The 19,030-nt window shown below is 40.8% G+C and overlaps 2 protein-coding genes across 6 annotated transcripts in view; one reads left to right on the top strand and one right to left on the bottom strand.

Annotated features, from left to right (window-relative positions):
* LOC116943594 (uncharacterized) overlaps nt 1-7,404 on the top strand; it is a 30,181-nt gene extending 22,777 nt beyond the window's left edge. For 2 of the 4 annotated variants that reach the window (XM_032956561.2, XM_076067810.1), the window contains exons 16-22: nt 969-1,035; nt 1,139-1,194; nt 2,642-2,762; nt 2,918-3,028; nt 3,445-3,485; nt 3,844-4,009; nt 5,971-7,404. In XM_032956561.2, coding sequence (XP_032812452.2) covers nt 969-1,035; nt 1,139-1,194; nt 2,642-2,762; nt 2,918-3,028; nt 3,445-3,485; nt 3,844-4,009; nt 5,971-6,134 — 726 coding nt within the window. In that variant the 3' untranslated portion in view covers nt 6,135-7,404. Of the gene's footprint in view, nt 1-968; nt 1,036-1,138; nt 1,195-2,641; nt 2,763-2,917; nt 3,032-3,444; nt 3,486-3,843; nt 4,010-5,970 lie in introns of those variants that run through there. The other 2 variants (XM_032956562.2, XR_004402990.2) reach the window with 2 other exon arrangements.
* On the bottom strand, nt 7,396-18,810 carry ABCE1 (ATP binding cassette subfamily E member 1). 2 transcript variants are annotated; one of them, XM_032956567.2, is made up of 18 exons: nt 18,673-18,810; nt 17,075-17,179; nt 16,846-16,931; nt 15,986-16,083; nt 15,772-15,889; nt 15,060-15,197; nt 14,866-14,935; nt 14,419-14,515; nt 13,967-14,056; nt 13,354-13,475; nt 11,700-11,921; nt 11,403-11,462; nt 11,238-11,296; nt 10,926-11,036; nt 10,230-10,372; nt 8,927-9,049; nt 8,389-8,500; nt 7,396-7,920 (listed from the first exon to the last, which is right to left on the bottom strand). In XM_032956567.2, the coding sequence occupies exons 1-18, from the start codon at nt 18,722-18,724 to the stop codon at nt 7,873-7,875; spliced, it is 1,854 nt and encodes a 617-aa protein (XP_032812458.1). In that variant the 5' UTR covers nt 18,725-18,810; the 3' UTR covers nt 7,396-7,872. The 2 variants fall into 2 exon arrangements, with proteins under 2 accessions (XP_032812458.1, XP_032812459.1); XM_032956568.2 differs by having other exon boundaries at nt 18,644-18,801.
* Between the last annotated feature and the right edge of the window lie 220 nt (nt 18,811-19,030).

Here is a 19,030-nt window from a genome sequence, read left to right as displayed (position 1 = left end):
CCCAGTTTGGTCAAGTATGGTTAAACAACCCTCATGACCGACGTGGTGTGGGGAGGCCTTTGTCTATCAGTGCACTGGTAATGTGCTGTGAAGTAGAAAGATATGGTATGTGGAAAAGGCACATACAGCCTCCCCATTTATTTAACTAAAAACACCTATTTGGCATACTTCCAGATCATTAATTCTCTTGTCATGGATGGAAAAAAGAGCATACTTGAAATTAAAGTGCTTGAGGGTACTAACGTAGACACTCATGCACTGAATGTGCACATTGTAAAAGCTCCCGTTTCCGAATGTGAAAACAGTACAAGAACACGACATTGTTCATACTTCTATTTAAAGCTTTCGTGACTGCAATGATTCATCTTCTTTGGTTCTTTCGGTAAAGTCACGTAGAATGAGAATAAAATAATAAATTGATAAAATAAAATAACACAATAATATTCTCACGACGTTTCGGCCACAACACAAGCGGCCTTCATCAGGTGAAGGGAGCGAGACTGTCTGGTAGGACAGCGCTGTCCTCCAGACAGTCTCGCTCCCTTCACCTGATGAAGGCCGCTTGTGTTGTGGCCGAAACGTCGTGAGAATATTATTGTGTTATTTTATTTTATCAATTTATTATTTTATTCTCATTCTACGTGACTTTACCGAAAGAACCAAAGAAGATTGTTCATACTTGTCTGTGCAGAAACACCATTCTGAGCAAAAACTGCATTTTTAACCATTTGTGGTGATATAACAGAATTTTTCTTAAGCCACAATTTGGTATGTCAATTTTAATAATGAATTACAATACACACCAAACCAAGTTTCATTCGTCAAGCTTAGGCAACGATATACACAATCAGAACCATATGTTGCTGCTGTTAAGAATTATATACCCAAAGGAAAAGGCACACCAAGAAAAAAGATAAAGAACATTGAAACATTAACAGAGTTATACTTGTATGTATTTCAACATGCAGGAGCAGACAGAAAATGGGTCCAATGTATTAATATTGGATACACATTGCGTGGACAAAAGTGAAGAAGGTAAGTTATGCCTCAATGTCACGAGGGTTCACTGCAAGAAATAATGATTTATCACATCTTAAATGCTGTACTTATGCATGCTTCCCCCCCCCCCCCCCCTTAGGCACAGAAGACCCAAATGTGACTCCACTAAATAACCCAGTAGTGGATGGTGAAAATGTAAGGCTGTTTTTTTTGTTTGGGAGTCATGTGTGTGTCGAGACAATCATAAGGCTGCCCCATGTCATCAACGGTCATGCCACTAATAATCAATACATGAAAAGGAACTTACTTTTTGTGCATTGATGTTAATAAAAAAAATGTGGAGTAATTTGCACATGTACATTGTACTTATAGGAGTGGAAAATGTAAATAAAGTGGATAAACCTTTGGTTGTAACCAATCCAAGTTACACCTGGCTTTCATTTTGAGTCTCCCGAGTTGCCGTTACTTGGTTATTGATGAGGAGAGGCATGTGGGAGCTGAAATCTCACAAGTAGATTGTATTCGCCTGATATACGACTTGTAATGAGTCTTGACAGTGACTACAGCCAGACAACAGGAAGGGTATAGTTTATTCTTGACTTTCTCTTCAGAATTATCTTGTAATGTGTAGTCAATATGAATGTTGCATATATACCATGTGATTAGTTTACTGTTATGTGGAAATAATTAACTCGTGGAATATAACACATTCCTCCGGAGGGAGCTGGTAGGAACGTTGGGTTGCTCGGTCAATGGCCAGGGTCAACGGCGGCGTGGTGTATTCCGCAAATATGCCCGACTGTGAGGGCGGGCATAAGCCGGCGTGAGTAGGTTAAACGTTGAGTTTTATAAGGGCACCACGGGGTGACCAGCCCCTTCCCACCCAGCCCCACCCCTCCCACCCCCCACCCAGCCCCACCCTCGCCACCCAGCCCCTCCCCACCCTCCCCAGCCCCTCCTCAGCCCCTTCCCACCCTCCCCTCCCCACCCAGCCCCTCCCCACTCTCCTCTCTCCATCCAGCCCAACCCCTCCCATTTTATCCAGGTGTCCGGATACACGTGGACAGACATCCACAGACATACATAATTAATCCCCTGCCTCCTGTGAATTAATCCCAGTTGGGCTTCCAGTCCACTACGTTTCCTACTAGTAATGCCCACTAGAAGCGCATTTGTTATATATCCGGGTGTCCGGATACACGTGGACAGACATCCACAGACATACACAATCTTCTGCCTCCTGTGATAATCCCGGTTGGGCTTCCAGTCCACTACGTTTCCTACCAGTAATGCCCACTAGGAGCGCATTTATATATCCGGGTGTCCGGATATACGTGGACAGACATCCACAGACATCCACAATTAATCCCCTGCCTCCTGTGAATTCCGGTTGGGCTTCCAGTCCACTGTTTCCTACCAGTATAATTTTTTAAATATATGTATCCCCTTTTTATTTTGGGATTGTATAAACAAACCGATACCTTATTCTTAATTAAAACATTTTACTTGATGCTGTTAACATCACTTACCAATTAATTTAGAATTTACAACACAAATTGAAACCACAAAGCCATTAAACTTTTTTCTGTGCATTTGTATACAATTGCAGTGCATGATATATGCATTTGTTCCCTGTATGAAGGCTTGTGTAGAGAAATCTGAGCAGTCAATTCCAGCCAATGCCTCAACGTTGCCGTCTTCTGTCCAACAACCCATAGCACCCATATATTCTCAGCTTGCGTACCCGAAGGCAGTTCCATCTTGTAAGCGACCACAACTTATACATTTTAATTGCAATACGTTCAATTGCCAATACGTGGTTTCATAAAACTTGCCTCGCAAATTTGAATTATTGTTGGAAAATGATTTAATATTAGACTGGATAATCTTATAACTGGTTTTTACACTGAAATTGCAGGTGTCTATTTATTTCCGCCATGGAAGGCTGAATGCGTTAACGAGTTGGGGGAAGTTATGTCCAGTTCTCCACCATTTTCATTTGATCCCAGCGCAAGTGATCTCCCACAAGGTATACCTAACTCTACCATTGCCAAAAGCACTTTGAAGAGTATTGAGCCAAATTGGCATACTTAAAAAAATAGGACTCACGTTGAAGATATGTGCCGTTTAGACCAGCTGTTGTCAGATTAAAGCCTGCACGTTCCTCTGTGATTGCCAGATAAAGGAAATGGCTTGATCCTAAATTTCTCAAGAATTAAATATAACATTTCTAAAAGAAACGTGATAAATCTTGAATATGCATACAATTCATATTAGAAAAAAAAATTGAGGCTCAACTCCAAGACATTTAAATCTTATCCATTACGGATTTAAAAAGTATTTTAATTTAAAATGTGATATTTTAAAATGATCTATAGAATACATGTATTTAGTAATGTAACTATGTGTAAGTTTTTTCTAATCTTTTCTTTTTGTTGAATATAGATAAGAAAATACTGCAGTATTTTTTCAATCGCGGTCTACAGGCAAGTAAAAATATGCATTTAGAAAGTAAATCTCATTATTACAAAGTATTCACAACATGATTTAAATTGCACATCAGTGCTTGAGAAGAAATAATGATGCCCTACTTCAGTTACACAACAGTGGTCATTAGTAGTGACTGTTTATAGGCAGAGGAGTCGCCCTTTATAAATCTTGGCTTAGAAAACTGTTCCTAAACCTGAACGCACTGCATAAATAATAAAAACTTGTTTGAAGCTATACGAAATTACATATTTAGTTTAACTTTAATATTTGTACAGATTGAAGCAGATAGTGTACATTTTGATCAAATAAGCTACTTTAAAATGTGTTTTTATGGGTTTGTGACTGCCATTGTAGAGTTGGTGGCACGAGAGGGCATATGCCCAAAACTGCTTGGAGTCGGGGTCTGGCCATGAAGCATCCCTGTACCAAGAGGCCCTCAAACCTCGCTTGGACACAGCCACAAGTCCAAATCCACCTACCTTGCAACTCCAGACCCAGCCTCTGGGGGCTCAAACAGCAGGTACAATATCCTCAGCAACTGCTTTGGAACATTTTATTGGTTTGAATGTAAACAAACACACGAGTGGTGAATGTGCACATATCCGTATTGATGTTAACAACTTTATACGTTTTTTTTTAAGAGGCCTTCATCCAGCAGTGGGATTAATCATGGCTGATAATGCACAACAAAATATGTAACGAGACCCCGATAGTCCATCATAGAATTATTCCTAATACACATGAGAGAATGACAGCATTGAAATGGAAATGTTCAAGTATATTTTTTTAAATCAATGGCTAGATTAAAATTACATTTTCAAGTTTGACATTGTTACAGTGAGGGAAAAAAGTATTTGATCCCCTGCTGATTTTGTACGTTTGCCCACTGACATGACCAGTCTATAATTTTAATGGTAGGTTTATTTGAACAGTGAGAGACAGAATAACAACAAAAAATCCAGAAAAACGCATGTCAAAAATGTTATAAATTGATTTGCATTTTAATGAGGAAAATAAGTATTTGACCCCCTCTCAATCAGAAAGATTTCTGGCTCCCAGGTGTCTTTTATACAGGTAACGAGCTGAGATTAGGAGCATACTCTTAAAGGGAGTGCTCCTAATCGCAGCTTGTTACCTGTATAAAAGACACCTGTCCACAGAATCAATCAATCAGATTCCAAACTCTCCACCAAGGCTAAGACCACAGAGCTCTCCAAGGATGTCGGGGACAAGATTGTAGACCTACACAAGGCTGGAATGGGCTACAAGACCATTGCCAAGCAGCTTGGTGAGAAGGTGACAACAGTTGGTGCGATTATTCGCAAATGTAAGAACCACAAAAGAACTGTCAATCTCCCTCGGCCTGGGGCTCTATGCAAGATCTCACCTCGTGGAGTTGCAATGATCATGAGAACGGTGAGGAATCAGCCCAGAACTACACGGGAGGATCTTGTCAATGATCTCAAGGCAGCTGGGACCATCGTCACCAAGAAAACTATTGGTAACACACTACGTCGTGAAGGACTGAAATCCTGCAGCGCCCGCAAGGTCCCCCTGCTCAAGAAAGCACATACATGCCTGTCTGAAGTTTGCCAATGAACATCTGAATGATTCAGAGGACAACTGGGTGAAAGTGTTGTGGTCAGATGAGACCAAAATGGAGCTCTTTGGCATCAACTCAACTCGCCGTGTTTGGAGGAGGAGGAATGCTGCCTATGACCCCAAGAACACCATCCCCACCGTCAAACATGGAGGTGGAAACATTATGCTTTGGGGGTGTTTTTCTGCTAAGGGGACAGGACAACTTCACCGCATCAAAGGGACAATGGACGGGGCCATGTACCGTCAAATCTTGGGTGAGAACCTCCTTCCCTCAGCCAGGCTGAGGGAAATGGGTCGTGGATGGGTATTCCAGCATGACAATGACCTAAAACACACTGCCAAGGCAACAAAGGAGTGGCTCAAGAAGCACATTAAGGTCCTGGAGTGGCCTAGCCAGTCTCCAGACCTTAGTCCTATAGAAAATCTGTGGGAGCTGAAAGTTCGAGTTGCCAAACGTCAGCCTTGAAACCTTAATGACTTGGAGAATATATGTAAAGAGGGGGACAAAATCCCTCCTGAGATGTGTGCAAACCTGGTGGCCAACTACAAGAAACGTCTGACCTCTGATTGCCAACAAGGGTTTTGCCACCACATACTAAGTCATGTTTTGCAGAGGGGTCAAATATTTATTTCCCTCATTAAAATGCAAATCAATTTATAACATTTTTGACATGCGTTTTTCTGGATTTTGTTGTTGTTATTCTGTCTCTCACTGTTTAAATAAACCTAACATGAAAATTAAAGACTCATAATTTGTCAGTGGGCAAACGTACAAAATCAGCAGGGGATCAAATACTTTTTTCCCTCACTGTACGTACCTTATACAGGCGTGTCTATGTAAGAAACCTTGACTTTTTTAACTTTTCATTTTTTCCACAGCACCTTACCATCATGCTTACACCTCTATCAACCCAGGTGGCCCACAGCCAATATTTGTCCAACCCATGCCACAACATCAGCTGCCATACTCCCATGCGCCCACCATGGCCCACCATACACCATGGCAAAGGGGGCTGTTGCAATGGAAACCCAGAATGCTTTGACGTTGTGAGTTCTCTGATACATCCGATTATCTGTAGCCTGCTACCCAGAAATTAGGGTTCTGAAGGGTTGCTAATCCCTTCTTAGTCATAGAGGGGTATAGGCTTTGTTTTGGTTCAATTGAACTGGGTCCAAACCATTTACCTTGAGCCAGCTCTGAGCATGGTCCTAGCTATGCTTAGGATTTCTATGAGCTGCGCTTGAGCTAAGTAATTCCAATCAAAAATGTTACATTTAACTAACTTGCTTTGACTGTAAACATTACTGAAGCTATATTACAAATGTTGTGAAACTTAATGCTTCATGTAAACGTGTGGTTATGCAGTAGTGTGGAAAGTTCGTTAACTAATTAGCTAAATGTTGTCATTTTTCATTGACATTGAGTTCTGCTCCGGTACGTTAAGATAGGTATGCCTCTAATCTGCTACTCATAATTTAGAAATATTTCAGACTTGACTCACAAATACAGTGAATCCCATACACACTTAGGCTCAGTCACGGCTCCTCTCAAATTAACCGCTTAAAATCCATACTTGCACGCTGGCTCAGAACACAATTCCAGCCATGCTCAGGATTCATAATACGTTTTTTGGTTAGATCGTGTAAATGTCATTAAACCCGCCACCACCCAACACAGCCAATTAGTAAGGTTTGTCACAAACAAAACATGCCAATTCGTTACTAGTACAGCACACCGGTGTGGTGTGTGTTTACTCTCCACATCAGTGTGCTGTACTAGTAACGAATTGGCACGTTTTATTTACGTGACAAACGTTACAAATTCGCTGTCGGGTGCTGGTGGGCTTAACGACATTTGTGATCTAACCCAAAAAACCTCTTATGGATATTGGTTGCAAAAGCCTGTGTTAAATGCTCAGGATTTTTGGAAGATTAACAAAGCCATGCCTGAACCACTTGCATGTCTGTGGAACAGTGGCCCAAGTTGGATGGGAGCTGTAAAACTTGGAATATGGCCCTTGCAGTACATTTACTAACCTGTAAAAAACACGATTTGCATTTTTTTTAAGATTAAAGAAATGTTGATAAATGATTGTAGAAACTAAAGGAAGCTATATTTGAAAATGTTAATGACACTTAATTTTTCTTGATGTCAACATTCCTTTTATACAGTAGTTTAAAAAATTCAGTTACACTTAATGAAAACATTTTCATGTTATGCATTATTGACATTTACCTGTGGTTTTCTTTGTGCAGTAGAAGCTAAGCTAGAACCTTTTAAAAAAAGTGCACAATAAATGCAAGTTCCTTTCATGATGCCCCTTGGCTCCTTTATTTGTCATCCAAGCATACAAGAAGACCCCTACCAAAATCTGTTGAATGATCTTGTTACAATACCTGTCTTTACATTGCACCTTTGAGTTACTGTTGGCTGTAATGTTTTAACAGTTCTGAACATAAATCTAAATAGGCATCTTGGTAAATTTAGGCAATGGGCAAAGAAATACAACTATGGACTTGTGAACATTGTGAAATAGCTGTGAATTAAAGCATCCTTACACGAACCCCATAAGTGACTTTTCAAATTAAATTTAATTCCAAATATTTTTGCAGTAGTTAACTTATTATTTCAGTTTATTAACATAAATCAAAATCTGATAAAAATTCAAATAAAAGAAGCAACTTTAGTTTCCAAAATAGATGCACAAGTCCAATCTATAATTTCTCTTGAATAAAATGAGTTGCTCAAAGGTTGTCCCATTGCAAGAACTGCAAAACAGTTCAGTCTTCTAGGAAAAAGTAGTTGCCACTCTTTTTCTGCTCAGTGTCCTGTAAAAAAGAGCAAAGCATAGGATCCAGTTACAGCATTCAAGATGCTATGATATTAATCCCATTTAATAGTATTCCCTTGTTATTTTGCAAGGTATACGTTCCGGAGATGCTTGTAAACAGCAACTTGTGCGGATAATGATATTGGCCAAATTAATTACCTTAAATAACGACAAATAAGTTATTACATATATGAAAATTACCATAGGACAAACATACATTGGTTATAATAAAAAAAGTAAATACAAATAAATATTAAAGTTTTAAATAGTTTCTAAACGAACTTACCTTAAATTATCATGATGCTGCACAGTAGCATAACTTTATCTCACTTTCGATTCAGTAGTGTAGAGTTCAAGATGCGATTCGCAGATAGCCAAAATCGTGGATAGCAAGTTCGTGAATAACGACGGAATACTGTACAGTAAAACTCAAAATTTACAGCAATGGTATGTATGAGCTTTCTACCTTGATGGAATTCAGCTTGTTGATCCTTGGACGGAAGTTGTTGGGATCTCTTCTGAATGTGATCTCCAATGATGCCAGAAATTTGTTCATTCCAGCGAGCAGGTTTTGGGGGCTGAAAGACAATACCCGCACCACACATCCATACATATAGCAATTACAGTAACATTTCTTGAATCCTAAGCAATTTTCAAAATTAACCATGATCAATCCACTGCCAGATGAAGGCCGATCCAAGCTGTCACCAGCCATCGGTCTTCTAATGCAACAATATATTTAAAATTGCTTCATTCCATTGTGTTAGATGCATTGAATAAATTTTAAAGTAGCTAAGCAGACTTCTTTAGTATACCTGATGACCAAATTTCACATTTTTAAAAGTCCCATTTTCTAATTCATTACCATCTTCAGTTATAAAAAAAGCAACCTTCAAATGGCAACATTTATATATCAGAGCATTTAAATGGCAATATATTATTTAAATGACTGACCTTTGCCAATGCAATGTGCAGGGTTGCGGGGTGGAGTTGTTTAGACTTACGTGTTTGCTATGGTGTTCACCGAGGGTACCCCTTCAAACACGATAACCCGGTCAGCCAGGTAGGTGGCCATGATGAAGTCATGCTCCACCACAAAGGCAGTCTTCTTGGCATGCAGGATGAATCTGTGTGACACATGGCATTGCAGATTGTTTTTATGGATTGGCTCAATGGTCATAACTTGACTCTGGCAGAACATTACCCAAGCTGTGGAGTGAAAATAACAACTCTGGCTACGTGGCAGTATTTAAAATTAATACATGATTCAAGAAAGCCAATGCATTATTTTAAAGTATACCCTTTTCTGTTTTTGTATTGACAAACATTTAACTTAAAAAAAATAATATCAGATATACACTGCTTTATTGATCTATTGTATATTCCAATAAAATATTTTTTTTTTTGCCAAATTATGGTACTATACTGTGGCTATTAAAAGGAATGTAGAAAAAAATCAATGTATTGCAGAGAATTAGCCAGAATCTAGCTTATTAGCCATACATTGTCAAAACACATTTCGAAGTAGTCTATACTTTCCTAACCTTTGGACTCATTTTCTTTGGAAAAGGCCTTATTGATTATATGAATACTTCATATTTCACAAAGGAAATTACATTAATGCAGTGTAAACCACTGCAACACAGTGAAAGCATGCCCTAGAATGAATGATTTAATTATACTTCACACATTATAAACAAATTCTGGCTAGATTCCTTGTTGGATTCTTGCCTGCCGAGTGCGTGAAAGAGTGTGGATGTGCGGTGGTGATGTCACCATGCAGATCTGCGTTATGACGTCACATGGATCCCACAGCGTTGAGCCAGGCTCGTACGTGCTGTCGTCACGCCTCCCCCACCCACCCACCCTCGATCCCGGCCGTGTATGCCGCACAAATGTGATATGAGGGGGGAGGGAAAGAGGGAGATAAAGGAGGAAGGAAGAGACAGGAGGGGAGGGAGTCAATGGATGTGAAACGGAAAGGAAAGCAAAACGGAGAGAGGAGAGTGAGGGAAAGTGACAAGCAGTGAGAGGATTAGGGAGAGGCAAGCGAGATTGAGATGGCAAAAGGAGAGGGTGAGTGGTGAGAGAAACGGGAAGAGCGGGGGAGGGAAGTGAGTGAGATACAGTGGAGGGAGGAGATGAATAGTGGGAGAGGAAGCAGATGGGAAAGACAAACGAGAGACAAAGGTGAGATAAATTGGTATAGATGGTAGAGAAGGCTATGGAAAGGTATAGAGACGGCTCTATAATACTATATTATTAAAAAAAGTTTGGTTGGCTGGATGAATGTTGTACACTGCTCACCGCTTGATAACCTTGGCTGCCACAAGACGCTGCTCCGAGTCAAGGTAGGCAGAGGGCTCGTCTATGAGGTAGACGTCAGCGGGCTTGCCCAGGCACAGCGCCAGCGCGACGCGCTGCAGCTCACCACCAGACAGGTTCTGCACCTGTAAGGTCCAAGCATATGTGCAGCACCACCACATCCCGTTTACAATATCCTGCTGCTGCACAACTGCACTTTACTCCTTCAACCAGAGAGAGGACAATATCTACACACCCATCACTGTTACACCAAAGAATGTAATAGGTATAAGGTGCATCCCTACAAGATGTCAAGTTGCTGACAATGCAATTCAATATTCAGTTAACTAAAAATATTTGTCCCCATCACCCCTGAAGCTGTTCAACCTAGGCGACTATTTTAAATGGGGGTAAAGTATCTGGATATCTCATGGAGGTATTCATATTTAAGACATGATTTTACCTTTCACCCCTTAATGAAAATCATGGACAACGATCCTGATTTGTCTTTGTTGTGAAGTAAATGTAAATTAAGATTCCTAGTTGCTTTTATTACATTTTGCCAGCTGTTCAGCTTACCCAATGTGGAGTCTAGAATTGTTTACTTGAAAAATGATACTTTTTTTTTATAGTAATGCATAATACATTGTGACTGGATTGTTGGTAAACACTTTTGTTCATTCAGTGTGAGGCTCCCACCTCCTGGTCAATGATGCTCTCGATCTGCAGAGGCTTCATGACATCAGTGCAGAACTGCGGGTGCATGTACGAATTGCGGATCTTTTCATGCAACAGTTGTCGCACAGTTCCCTGTGGAGCAAACACGCTTAAATATAACAACCACATTCTACAACTGGCCAAGTGAATTTATCAAACATTTTGGCATTCGCTCAAGCTTTAAGTCATTCTGCTCTTAGCTTAAGTACTCCTATTCGAATATTATCGTGTAAATGTTAATTTTGATTCTACAAATTAACATGTAATTATTTTAACATGCAAACGTTAACTTACCGTTGCTTTGGGACTGATTTTCTGAGGTTTGTAGCTGACATTCAGAAATGGGACTTCACCTGAAAGAACACCACCACAAATATTTCGTTGCAAAATATTTTAAAGCAAAATAACAAAGCAGTCATATTCTCTCTAGAGGCATAATAAATGGCTTGGCAATCGCACCTCCATCATCTGGCTTTAGTCTTCCAGCCAGCATCCTGATGAATGTCGTTTTTCCAGTACCTAGAAGAAAAAAAACATTCCAGAGTTCAATGGAAATGCAAAGCATGTTATTTATAAGCATGTCAGGATACTTCTATGATCAAAATATTCCCCCTTTTGCACCGACATTCCTTGGACCTGCCTTTTAAAAGATAACCAAGCTGCATTATTAGAGCGGTTTAATGTGCATCTGTGCAGAACTTTGATAATCGACTCTCGGGGGTTAATTGTGAGGTCATGCGTCTATGAATGTTTTACCGTTCTCCCCGAGCATGACCATGATTTCTGAGTCGGTGAACTCCCCGGCTTGGATCTCCATGACGAAGTCTCCGAGGCATTTCTTCATGCCAGGGTACTGGTAGCAGCACATCCTCTTGATGTCATCCTCTGCCGCCGTCTCCGCCACTTTGAACACCAGCGCCATGTCACGGAATCGCAAGTTCTCCGTCGGCACATACCCGTCCAGGAAGATGTTGATGCCTGCGACATCGTAAGGATCACAAGCATGCATTGACTGCAGCCTCCCACAAGCTGTGAATGGTGACATCTCTGCTGTTTGTGTCCATCCACTATGGCATGAACTCATTTCTTTAGAACTGCTTTTCGTGTTTAGTTTTTTGTCTTTTCCCCGCACCTCCGATTAGCAGTTGGCTACATACGGTGCAAAAGAAGTTCAACGTACATACATGAAGACTTCCCCACACGATGCCGATCATTGGGATCGCTTGACCATACTTTATTGAGCTGGTCAGTGCGGGTTGATGAAATGGAGGACCAAGGACCAGTTTAGATATTGCTGGTATGCTGTTATAAGTTAGCTTTTCAAGATTAAATTATGAATGTTATTCATAATAAGCAATTAAAGTTCTGTACCATATTTATTTCCCAATATATAGTAAAACTCCAGCTCAGATTCTTTTAAAGGCATAATGATGAAAGGCAAAGCCTTTGACTTCACAGAAAACACACGTATTCAGTAGAATGCAGTACGTGGTAGTGCTAGTTTATTGTATTGATAAATAAAAGCACACAGTAAAACTTCTTTATTTCGGTATTTCATTATTTGTAATTGGTGATAATTCGGTACGGCTGCACTTGTGGCATATATACAGTTTTAGTAATTCGCCAGGAGCCGAATTGCCATGCCGAATTGTCCAATTTCGGCATACACGTGGAGCGATGGCGTACGCCACGACCTAAACAGTGGCGGCGCGCGTGGTGACCATTGCAGACCTGTTGCTTTGGACTTCACCTTGTTTATGCACTGTCAAAGCCAACCCTCTCAGAAATGTCATCTACACCTACATCAAGAAGTAATAGAAAGGGACTGAAGTATAAGTCCCTTATATTCTTTGGGTCTTTCGGTAAAGTCACAGTTTTTTTCCCTCCCGATGACGATCGCTTGTGTTGTGATCTAAACGTAGTTTTTATTTATTTTCTTTCAACCTATCTACGTGACTTTATCGAAAGACCCAAAGAATATGAATTCCTGCAGTGACGAAAGCTTTAAGTCAAGATTTATAAGTCCCTTAGTCTGCCAGACAAATCCAATGTTTTGGATAGAATCGATGCAGGTGGGAGGTTCAATTAATCACTAAATTCATTATTTTGACACGCGTATAAAATTGTTCATCAGAACTATCCGCAGTTTATATTTGTATGAAAAAAATATATGCCAGTGTTGTATTTAGGATAATGGAGCAGAACAAAATTGAACAAGAAAAATTAAGCAATACAAATGAGTTGGCAAGATAATAAGATTTTTGACTCAAACTAAAATGCTGGGAGGTTGAATCATTACATGATCGATACGTATTGCTGATGACCACTAACCACATTTTGGTCTAAAGCAGGTATCCCCAACAGAGTTGTTGTGTACGTCAATTTGACCACGTGATCATTGATGTCGTACCTTCTCTTACGCTGAAGGGCATAGTGACGACACCATATGCTCCGGGCACACCGTAGAGGCAGCAGATGTAGTCCGACAGGTAGTCGCACACACTCAGGTCGTGCTCCACAACGATGATGAACCTGCAATAGTAAAGGTCCCTTTACGATATATATGAATCTTTTCCCCAAGTTTATCCCTATTGTGATATCGGAAACATGTTACAAGGTGAAGTATGCTTTCAGATTGATCTCCGGCCCACATAACAGAAGGTGGAACTTTCCCACCCATAGCCAGTTTATTTTCTTGCATGACAGATGAACCAATATTTTTAATTGTCAGAGCTGGAATGTACCCAAATTACAGAACCAAATTTAATGCGGTTAAAATGTTGCGTGTTTTTTTGTGCAGTTATTGGTGACAGGGCTATGACCACCAACTCACTAACCTGGATAATCTGGTTTAATCACAGGCGGCGACCTGGATTCGTACTCAGAATCTCAACGGTGCCGCCAGCTCAGCGTTCTGACCTCTGAGCCATGTCGCTTCCACCTCGTGCGTTGGTTTTAAAGGTTTCTCTGCAGCAGTTATGAGGCAGACTCAGAAAAGATGCAACATTGAAGCTACTTCTCACCTGTCAGGACCAAGCAGCGAGCGGATGGTGATGGCACATTTTAGCCTTTGCTTGACATCCAAGTAGCTGGAAGGCTCATCAAACATGTACCTAGAAATAATAAATCCACAATTAAAATAAGATGTACTGTGCCAACATTTTTACCAATGACATAAATGCTGACTTACATGATATGCTGCCAGGCTGACTCATTTATTGCAACAATGGTGTAAAAAAAGGTTATCGTTTCAGCATTTTACAGCTCAGACACATTAGTGTATCTGAGCTGTACAATGGTCACATTCTTAAGTGTCATCAATACATCATAATTGATACCTTGGTTTAAAATTATTTAAGAGTCTCGAAGTCCTATTGCATTGCTGCAGATCAAAAACATATTGAGCAACTCTTTACAGGAAAAATGTGATAATTGTACTGTAACATAGCAACTGGTGTGATACATTAATGCTTACACGTCAGCCTTTTGTATACAGACGACAGCACAGGCAAATCTCTGCAGCTCGCCACCAGAAAGGTCTTCGACGTTTCTCTCTTTTAAGTGACTCAAGTCTGTAAAATGCAAGCAAATGCACCGTTAAATTCCATACTTGCCATTAAGGAAAATGTTAAACACAAGCAATGTACTTTATTGTACAACAAATAATTGCGCTCCACGTGGTTGAGAGCAGTCTAGTAAAATCCATAACTGTAACGTACTTATTCTATGCTCCAAAAGTCTGTGTCATTCAACCTGCACAGACCAGCATGTACTATGTCAAAATAACCCCCCCAGCCTGCAGAGGGTGGGGAGGCCCTCGTCCAGCAGTGTATTGACAACGTGTAGTACATGTACATACACAAATAGAGTCCATGTTTAACGTTCATTTCTTAAACCCAAACAATGTTTTATGAGATCTTACCCAAACGGTCACAGATGTCTTCCTGAGTTCGTGTTTCATCTTTCCTGTCGAGGATTACACCAACTGTTCCCTGAGAGTAAAAAAGAAAAAATCCCATTACAAAACAGTTTCCTTCATAAACCTTTAGACACTTAACAGGATGGATAAAAACGAGCTGAATTAATGTCATATTTTTCAGACAACACTCTGCTCACCTTGACGGCCTTGGGGATCTGATCCACATACTGGGGCTTGATAATGGCCTTCAGATCATCTTCAAGAATCTTTGTGAAGTAGTTCTGTAGCTCTGAACCACGGAAGTAAGTCAAGATCTCCTGCCAGTCAGGAGGGTCCTGGAGAAGAAACAATTCAATAGGCTCAGGTCAGGTCACTTTCCCCCAATATCCATTAAGGCAAATTTTACGTTTGGCGTTTCTAGATTGAAGGCATTGCCCATCCAAACAATGTCACACCACTGTTGGATGAAGGCCTCCCTATGTGGTGGGGTTGTTTGATCATGCCTCAACAAGTTGGTAAGTGTGAGTTGGTGTACAGAAGATCAGTGGAGAAGTCACTTGCCACTGATGGTATTGATGGCCATGAATCAAATTCGGGTTGTTTGAATAGCATATTCTGCTACCCATGCACCACCAATGCACAAAATAATACCTCTACTTGCCTTTACTTTACCCAGAATTTCCTGTATGCATCCAGAATAAAACATTGTGCACTGCTAGTAACTAGACTGAGCAATTTCTAGCAGCGAAGTAAAGATTGGGTGATCTCAAATTTTTCAAGTAATATGTTGCTAAGCTTCCATAGTGCAATGTGATAACCATTCCACAATTGCTTCCTCTTACAAATCTTTTGTTGCAATATTAACGGCAGCTTAACAACTGTGCTCTGGTACTGTCAGAGAACCCTTACATTGAAACGACCCAGGTTTGGTTTCTGTTTCCCAGCCAGTATTTTCAATGCAGTTGACTTCCCAATTCCGTTGGTGCCTACTAAACCCAGAACTTCTCCAGGTCGAGGGATAGGCAGTCTGTAAGGGAAGAAAAGGGCAGTGTGGTTATTTCAATGTAATTAATAGAACAATGAAAGTTATAGATGCTTGAAGAGCTAAGATAAGTATATTCACCTGTGCAACTTAAATGAATTTGCACTGTATCTGTGTGTGGTGTCCTTTTCAAGATTGCTGGGAAGGTTGATGATGGAGATGGCATCGAATGGGCATTTCTGGTTCAGGAAACAAAAGTTTGAATGAACAAAAATAGGGTAAACATTGAGAGGGAAAAAATAGCAACAAAGCATCAGTATAATCAGATTAAATTAAAGGATACATTATAATGTAAACGTTTCTCATTACAATTTATATTTTTGAAGTATCCAAATGCTTCTGCAGCTCAAGAAACTGTAAAAAAGGACAGTCCATTGAACTGACTTGGACGAGGGATTTTTGTCAAAGAGAAGGTAGGTTTATGGCAACTTGTATTTGAGTAGCAATACAAGTTACGCCCTTGTAAATTAGATGTTTTATTGTAAAACATTTTCCAGGTTAAATCATTACTTTAAAAACATATTTAAAGAAACAAAGCAGTCAATGCAACAGGTGTTTTGCCATGTTTAAATAAAAAACTAGTGAGAATTGGGTTTAAAAACAAATAACTTCTGAAATATGTAAAAGAACGTTTAAAAAAGTAATTTACAGCATTATTGTTAATCAATTTCTGGGTGAAGCCTTCCTCTATGCTATTCCAGTTCTGGGGGCTTTTTGACAATACTTCACCATACTGGTCAGTGTGAGTGGATGAAGGGGCCAGTTCAGATATCACTCGCCAATGATGTTAGCCATGGGCTAACATTCAAACTTTTAATGTATAGAGCTCTAACTACTGTACAGCCCCTGTCCCAAAGAGCTGGTACAAGCCTTTAAAAAATATACGTGTTATTGCAGAAACCGGGCAATTTAGAACTAAGTACTTTTAAAACGTAATGTACCTTAACACAGATGCCACAACCGATGCAAAGCTCTTCAGAAATCCACGCAATCTTAGACTGGGCAACCACCTCGATGCAGAGTTTGCCTGGATCGCAAAACGCACATCATGTAGTTGACATCCAAAGCTTGCAGAAAAAAAAGTAGAAGACATGCACATTTCACCTCGCAACTATCCAGCAATGTAATTACCAATTAATCGTAATTTTACAATGCATTCTTACAACTTACCCATTCTTACAACGGGACATGTTTTCTTGCACTCTTGTCTGCATTTCTTGGGCTTGCATTTGTCACTGCTGACAATGGCAATTCTGGTGAGCTTGTCAGCCATGACTGAAAATAAATAAGCACAACATATCCTGTTAAATGAATATAATGTACCATGTATGTTTTTCTTGGCTTGACACAAATTATTTGTGGAAGCCATACTCTTAACTTTCTGACCTGCCCCGAATGGACGTGTGAAAAATGAGCTTCATGGCTCATTGGATTCCTCAAGTCTAAAAAAATATATTCTGAAAATTGTGCCTTAAAACTTGACAGTTAAAGCCTAAATGAGTTTTAACAAATTTTTATGAGCCCTCATTAAAGGTGCTCGGCCAGTGTTTTAATTATGCTGCCTAATTTAACGAATACAGGTGAAATTATGTAGATGACAATTACGGCTCCTACGTCCTCGCATAATACAACAGCAGATTAAGTCTAACACGTAGGCTTTCGCGACCAATATTATCTATAAGAGGTTTACGCGAGCTAACCCAAAAAAAACCCTCTTACAGATTAAGAGGACTATATGATGGTCAGTCATGATAAAGTGCTATTTAAAGCACAAGAGAATCAGTTTTATATTGATCATATCTAAAACACAAAGACCAGACTAATAGCACCGTAGTACTACGTGTAGCTTACATATGGACTTAAACCACAACGCAATGACCCGCATATTAGTGAATTAGCACCCCCAAAACCCTCACGGCGTGGGAAGGCCTCATCCAGCAGTGGATTGAACAATGGGCTGTATGAGCACTCCACAAAATGTCCACATACAGGATCAGAACATATCAGATGCACCTTCATTATAAGAGTGCAATTGATAACTACGGCACTATTTGATTAAAATCGCGCTTACAAAAAAATATTTCAACTGATTCTTGTTCAGCGTTAAGTTTTATAGCTTTCATTGAATTGTTAATTCATACCAACTCAGCTGTTCCCCCAACGTATTGCAACACAACTGCTTTGTATTTCAACGTGGCCGAAATACAACACCGAATTCACGTTCTATTTCAACAATCTATTTTCCATATAGCGGCCAACGCGCCCTAATGACTAAATCAAACATTCAGTCAATTATTAATCCATAGTTTATCTACTGCTGGATTAAGAACGTCTTCCCAATCTCGCCATCTCCAGCGATCCATCCTGCGATGTTAACGATACACCACCAATAAGCACTCTCACACATCACGAGCTAACTTCATCGCCCCATCTGTAGTTTAGCCAACCCTTAAATTGTCACGATTTCGTAATTAAACGTAATCGTAGCGGGGTTGACGCGAGAACCCTAGTCCTTTGCCTAGCTGTCTCCGCCGCCACCCACGCAGCCAAACCCGGCATCCAAACTCTACGAGTCCGTAGGCTTCCAGTGGGCAGGCCCGAGCCGGCGTGGACAGCGACGCTAGGCCGCGGCGACTCCAGCCGCGTGAACGCCGAGGTGGCGTCTCGCGTGCCCCGGGGGTCACCGACAAAACCTCCTGCCAAGTTCTGCGTTAAATCGCAGAACGAGGGCAACCTCACCTCGCCTCCCCTTTTTTCACTTTAATTGCCTGAAATGTGAGGACGGTGCCGAGACAGGCCAGGCGGGGCGGACGCCGCCATATGGTGGCGCCACGGGAAAGAAGGGCCGACTCGCACGAGCCGGATGTGACGTAGGGGCGCGGTGTTGGGTGTGGTGGGGGGTGTTGGGGCCCTTTGACTCGCCTCGGCTCTTACCCGCTCACATTTGCAATGCCGGAGAGGTGCCGTGGGTTACTCGGGGACAGGGGTTCATTGTGGTGGTGGTGGCTATGTAGGCTCCATGGGGTTCTCGGGGACAGGGTTGATTGTGGTGGTGGTGGTGGCTATGTAAGCTCCATGGGTTTCTCGGGGACGGTTGATTGTGGTGGCTATGTAAGCTCCATGGGT

The sequence above is a fragment of the Petromyzon marinus genome, chromosome 18 (assembly GCF_048934315.1).
Source record: "Petromyzon marinus isolate PM22_M1 ecotype Great Lakes invasive population chromosome 18, UKy_Petmar_22M1.pri1.0, whole genome shotgun sequence".
Lineage (NCBI taxonomy): Eukaryota > Metazoa > Chordata > Hyperoartia > Petromyzontiformes > Petromyzontidae > Petromyzon > Petromyzon marinus.
This window is presented reverse-complemented; position numbering and strand designations above follow the sequence as displayed.